Source organism: Sinocyclocheilus anshuiensis, unplaced genomic scaffold (assembly GCF_001515605.1).
Source record: "Sinocyclocheilus anshuiensis isolate Anshui unplaced genomic scaffold, SAMN03320099.WGS_v1.1 scaffold363, whole genome shotgun sequence".
Classification (NCBI taxonomy): domain Eukaryota; kingdom Metazoa; phylum Chordata; class Actinopteri; order Cypriniformes; family Cyprinidae; genus Sinocyclocheilus; species Sinocyclocheilus anshuiensis.
Genome location: NW_015552568.1, coordinates 11,416 through 18,165, shown reverse-complemented (window position 1 = coordinate 18,165; position 6,750 = coordinate 11,416). Strand labels below are relative to the sequence as shown.

The 6,750-nt window shown below is 36.0% G+C and overlaps 1 protein-coding gene across 2 annotated transcripts in view; it reads right to left on the bottom strand.

Moving 5' to 3' along the window:
• The window catches only part of LOC107665010 (small conductance calcium-activated potassium channel protein 2-like), a 24,709-nt gene that overhangs the window by 15,943 nt on the left and 2,016 nt on the right, over nucleotides 1-6,750 (bottom strand). For both annotated transcript variants that reach the window (XM_016455735.1, XM_016455736.1), the window contains exons 2-3: nucleotides 4,602-5,054; nucleotides 755-850 (exon numbers count right to left, since the gene is read on the bottom strand). In XM_016455735.1, the coding sequence (XP_016311221.1) occupies nucleotides 755-850; nucleotides 4,602-5,054 (549 nt within the window). The remainder of the gene's footprint in view (nucleotides 1-754; nucleotides 851-4,601; nucleotides 5,055-6,750) is intronic.

Sequence of the window (6,750 nt, the reverse complement as noted above, 5' to 3'; positions counted from 1 at the left end):
TATACATTTCTGTCAGGTACATTTACCTTGTTTTAAACATGTTTAGATGCTATTTAATAGTCTAAAATTATGTTATATATTAAGTACTAGAATATATCATAATATAATAATTACAAAAATATAAACAAATAAATGTACAATTTAAATTACATAAAATATATGTCTGTATGTGTGTATAATATACACGCGCACACATACATACAGTATACAGACATATGAACATATGATATATAAACTGACATAATACAATATAAACAATATAAAGAATATATTATCTGAAAGCATTCTCTGTGGTTTTAGTATTATGATTATAATACGGATTTCTTCTCTTTTGTTTCAATGAATGTAATGTACACAACCTGCAATCAGGGATAATGTTTTTTTTAATTGTTCATCCATTCAGTAATTTGACCATCATGTGATGTTCCAAGTCATTAAATAATGCTCACAAAGCAACTGATTGACAGGCCTGTATTAAATTACATCTCCTATTAGCCATAAGCCCCACTTGTAATACCATCATTAATCAAAATCAGTGTCTTCTCTATAAAGACCTCTTAATGGATAGGTAAAAAAAAAAAAGCACAGACGCTGAATGCAGATAGCAGGAATTACAAAAGCCAGGGCAAGTTTTCATTTTGCTGCTACTATAAGTCATTAGGAATTGGCATAAGTGCTTCCTCTGTAATCTTTTAGGCTCTTGTCTCAATCTCTGCTCTTGTTTATGGCTTCCAAAGCTGAGTCGGCTACTTACCTGAATCTCTCTTGCGTGGTACATAATGATCAGACAGAGCAGAATTACAGTGGAGAGGCTAATAAGGCATTTCAGTGCAAATGAATATGAGGATTCCTGCAGAGACATTGAAAAAAAAACAACAACATTAGTTTATGTTTAACATTTTTATGTTCTTGCAGCTCACTTGTTTTTTGTGAATTTGATTCCCAGAGAACATGCATACTAAGAAAACATATGCCGTTACTGCACTGTAGGCTATGCTGCTTTGGATAAAAGTGTTGTCCACAAGAGTAAATATATTGATAAGTGACAGACAAACACCATTTCTTGATGGCTACTGTGGGTAAGAGTCTTGCACACATGCTACAGCAGTTTGAGGAGTTTGAACTTTGCAGTTCTGATGCATGAAAGCTACCTATATAGAGTGTTTCAGTTTTTAGCAATTAGCATTTTCAAGTTATGGACTCTTTCAAGAATGGAAGTTTTGGAATACAAGTACTCGATTTAAGAGTAAAAAAAGGTTTGTGGTTAATATTACTTTTTGTTCTATAACCAAAACCACACAGTCCCACTTTAAAACTAGATTTTAAGCATTTTTTAAAATGTTGCTAAGTTGATACTAAGAAGTTGCCACAAGACTACAACAGTTTAGCTAGACTATTTAATCCACTGCGAAAAGCAGCCCCTTTTCGGTGAAAAGGGATTCAAGAGAACGGTTGAATACACTTAAATTAAAACGCTTCTTTGAAATGTTTGTTTTAATAATGTAATATTGTAAATTATGCTGTATTCACCCAAATAAATTCAATTTGTCTTATATTTTGGTCCATAGGTGTTCTTGCTTATTAATAAATGTTCATCTTTCGATTACTATTGTTGCCTCTAGTAATTCTGTGTGTGATTTTAAATTTAAGCCAGCAATATAGTAATTTTAAACAATAGTTGACTTCAATAAAACAACCCAGCATGCTGGGTAAAAACATTTAACCCAACCAGCTGGGTCAAAATAACGCAGCATGTGTTCTGTCCAATATTTACCCAGTGCTGGGTTGCCAAATAACCCAAGTTGGGTTGTTTTTAACCCAGCATTTTTAGCGCATACAAATACCATAGTTAAACTATGGTTAGTGTAGCAAAACCATGGTTAATTTGTGGTTACCATGGGTTAACTGCATTAATGTTTTTTTTTGGGGGGGGTGGGGGTTATTTGTAGTATAACTATGATTGATTTCCATAACAGATTAGTCAAGCATGTAAACTCATAGTCTTGGGGAAGCTGTAGTTTTTATTTTACAACTTAGGCTTTTACAACTAGTACTTTTACTCATGTAATATAAAATAAAAAAATGATAAGACAAAAATAAATACCAGCCTCAAACAGCAGGTTTAAGGTGATCTAGTTGGCCTGGAGCTCCAACTGCAAAGTGCCCCAAATCCCTCCATAACCAGACAACAGACCAGGCCAGGGTTACATCTTAACCTGGTCTGTTTGGTTATAGATGGATTTTGGCACATTTCAGTAGGTCAGTTTAGGAGCTCCAAGCCAACTAGACCAAGGGTGCACAATCCTGTTCCTGGAGATCTACATTCCTGCAAAGTTCAGTTCCAACCCTGATCAAATACAACTGAACCAGCCAATTAAGATCTTCAGCAGCACTTCATAATTACAGACAGTTGTTTTTGAGCAGGGCTGGAACTGAACTCTGCAGGTAATTAGATCTCCAGGAACGGGATTGAGCATCCCTGAGCTAGACTTTAACCAGCTGGTTGAGGCTGTGATTTTTTCAGATGGGAAACATAGCTTGGGCTTTTAACTAATTCCAACAGATGCAGCCAATACTGATATAACACAAAGTATACCCATAAGTCCAGTCCAGTCCAGTTTTCCCCACACACAATCGTGACTAGAAGAGGAACTAACAACAATTATCTCTTCCTGTTTCTGTCCTTCAATCTTAGCTCTGGTTCTTTCTCTCTGTATGACAATCCTCATTATGAGATCAGTGCAATTGGAGCTCATTAAACCTGTCTGACTCTGCTGATACACTGGAACATGATGTGCTGGCTAAGGCATCAAACTATGCTTTAGGGGAAGTTAAAAAAAGAAAGCTCCACTCCAGGGATCGTCTAACTAACTTCAGAGCCAGCGATTCGCTTAAGCCAAAAGAATCAACAAACAGATATACTGTAGAATCATATGAGAACGACAACTTGTAGGCAATGATTTTAAAGGTCAAACCAGCTACTGTAAGACCAGCAAATCTGACTGGTTTAAGCATATTTTTCTTCAGAATCATATTTTGCAATGACAGATGGCCTACTGTGGTGCCAATATGCTGTTAGTGAATAGTGATAATATACTATCACCATCTTTACTTTATGGCAAAAATGAAATTTTTTTGAAGGCTTGGTGAGTATAACTCTAAGTGGAGATATCTTGCTCTTTCCATAGCTGAGCCATTTAAGGTCCCTAAAACAATTAAGTAAGGAAAAAATTAAGGGTAAAGCCTATTATCTCGTTCACGTCCTTTCTGTATAGAAGCTATAGCTTGGGAAAAAAGAGTGCAAATACTTATATAAAAAAAATTACACATGATGTAATTGTCAAGAACATGCTATGAAGATTTCATTGATTGATGCTCTCTGATGCCTCTATCCATTAATGAAGTGCGCACAAAGTAGCCGATGTAAATGATGAATTTATCCTTTAGTGTCTTTAAACGTTCATAAATATATCACTCTTGGACTTCAATATTCTGCAGCATTTAATTATATGGTCTGAATCAAAGTACTAAGGATGAAGTAAGATGTATATATCTAATCTAGCAGAGGTTAACATGTGAAATCTTGTGATACATCACTGCCCTGTTGAAAAAGACCATCTTACACAAGCATGAATTTTAATAGTGGTTCAGGTGCTGGTCTAACGTGTTGATAGCATAGCCATCTTCTTTTTACAATACAATGGGTTTTCTTGGTGAAGCAGGTTGAACTTCTTAACTACAAGTCTGTGTTTTCAACCAGCATCCAACAAATGCATGCTATTACACATACAGCGGCCTCAAAGTATTGGACACTTGGACCAAACTTAAAAAGAAAAATCTAGGAATGTCTTAATCCTAATTATATAACCAAACAGTGTTATTTTACAACCAATGATATTTATAAAAAATAATAATAAAAAAAGAGAGAGAGAGAATACAGCATGACACTTCAGGCAAACACTTCAAGCAAAAATATAAGCTTCAAAGAGTGTTGTTTTAGTATTATTTACATATGATTATAGTATTTATTAATACTTTGAGTTCACTTTCATATTTATATTTTCAGTTTGCATCTTTTAGTTTAAGCAGTTTGTTCTGTGCTTTGCAGTTTATTTTATTATTATTATTATTATTTCATGCTGACAAGTGTAACCCACTGATTTTTTTTTAAGTTAATAAGTTTTTCAATTGATTTGATCTGGTTAGATATTTTCATATATACTGAAATGAAATTAAGTCATTTTTGTATGTGATAGTCCACCAAAAAAAATTGTAGAATTCTGTCATCATTTACTCACCCACGTCGTTCCAAACCTGTATGACTTAATTTCTTCTGTGGAACACAAAATAAAATATTTTGAAAAATTTTGGTAACTAAATAACTTCCCACTGATTTCCATTGTATGGACAAAATTACAATGGAAGTCAAAGGGAACCAACACATTTTTCAAAATATCAACTAAATATCATCATCTTCAGCAGGAGGAAATGAATGCAGGTTTGAAAAAACACGAGGGTAAGTGATGACACAATGTTTGTTTTTGGGTGGATTATCCTTTTAAGTGTCCAGAAAACTCTTTGAGGCCATTCAAAACTTTTACCTTTGTATAAACACCCCAGGAGAGTTCGGTCTCCGTCACCATGACAACAATCCCAAACATTCCAAAAATCAGGGCGTAGTCGCTAAGGCGCTTGCGTTTCTCAAACAGCGCCCTCCGGTGCCCGAGCTTATAGCCAATGTCCTTGTTCTTCTTATGCGGAGTGCTGTATGGTCTTTGCCTCACAAGGTTCTCGCTGGACTGCTTACTAGGGTCTTCCCCATTCCCTTTGGAGACCACCACCTCCAGGCCGGAAGTGTGCAGGGTCTGCAAAGGCTGTGTCTCAGAGTACAGCTCTGCTAGGTTCCTCCGGGACGCCCCCAGACTGCCGAGTGGTCTGACTATGCCCCCATTGTACTTGCAGCTGTTCATGGCTATCTGAGGATACTGTGGGCCGCCGTGGGACAGGGAAGGCCGAGATCCAGCATGGCTCAGCCTGTTGGCATCCGCATTCACCTGCCAGAAATGAGAAGATATTTTATAGATTTTATCATTGTCTTTTGTGTCCAGGAGCTTGTGTGCTGGCTGAGGGGCAGAGCACTGCCGATTCGCAACAATCCTGATTTAATGGACATTTCTTTAGAAAATTACATTATAAATGCCAGCATCTACGGGGTTCATAATGCATGTGGGAGGAGCATCGTCTACTGACTGTAACTACTCGGTCATGTAAAATCAACTATTTACAGTTTAATTTATATAAAAAAGCATCACAGGGCTATAATAAAGAAAAACTGAAATAGAACAATGATTTAAAAATGTTCAATTAAACAAAAACCGCTGATGGCCAATATATACTATTATTCAAAAGAGTGCATTAAATTAATCAATAGTTATAACATTACAAAAGATTTCTATTTCAAATAAATTACTGTTTTTACTGTATTTTTGATAAAATAAATGCAGCCTTGGTGAGCCTTGGTGAAAAAAATAATCTCAACAACCCCAAACTTTTGAACGGTAGTGTAACGTTGATACTGTATTTAGAATACAAATGAGTTGCAGGGCTCGCAAAATTTCGAAATCCCTGGTAGCCTTCGGGCAGGTACTCTTCAGATTTTGGTAGCCTGAAAATTAATTTAACTAGCCCAAATAAAAAAGATAAATATAGAAAAAATACCAAGGAAGAAATTTTATTTCACTACTTACAGGGTATCTGTGGATTTAAAAAAAATCAATTTAAGGCAATTTATGACCCTTTTTAAGAGCTGCACAAGTAAAATGAACACCGTATGAGTGGGGTAGAGCAATGTCTATGGTAACATATTAAGCCATAAAATTCACAGAAACAAAAAATAAAATAAAATGGCATTTCAGCCTTTAAAACCGTATTAAGAAAAGGGATAAGTCAAGTTTATAGGCCTGTTTCACAAACAGGGCTTAGACCAAGACAGGATTAGGCCATAGTTAAATTACATTTAAATAATTTAATATTTAAAAATTATAAAATTACATTTAAATAATTTTTTATAAACGTGCCTTAGAAAAAAAACATCGTGTGTATCTTGAGACAAAACAAAGGCACTGATATATTTTAAGATCAGTCAGTGCCAGTTTCTTTCAGTTGAAACAGCTCAGAATTACATTTAAGTCAGGGAGTAAGCTTAGGCCTTTGTCTATGAAACTTGGGGATAAATTATATTAATTTAAAACAAATAAATACTACTGTCTGAATTGCTAAGATTTTTAGAATGCACATTAACGTCTTTCACATTTACAACTCTACGTGAGAAAGGCAAATTAATTCTCTGCCAGCAGGAGGCGCTTTTGGAGCGGATAATAAAGCGGTTTCCCCGGTAATGGCTGTACACAAAGCAGAGCTGCACTCATGAACGCTAACTTACTTTATCAGGTAAAATGAAATGAAAATGCCAAAAAACCATAGACTGTATAAAAACATGGACGTAGTGTCCGTGAAGTCACACGTAGGTTTCTGAAGAGCGTTTTTGAAGCTCAAAGTTGGTGGAGCCGGCCGTCGTCATCTTGGCACCGCGGATCCCGGATAATCGAAAATGGGCAAAGAGGCGGGAGCTGGTTGCTGAAACGACGCCCACCTTGCTCGACGGAGGTGACAGCAGCGGCAATCCACCTGTCACTCAAGTGGCCACGCCATTAATTATGCAGAACTTTAAGGCTTAATATAATTTAAACG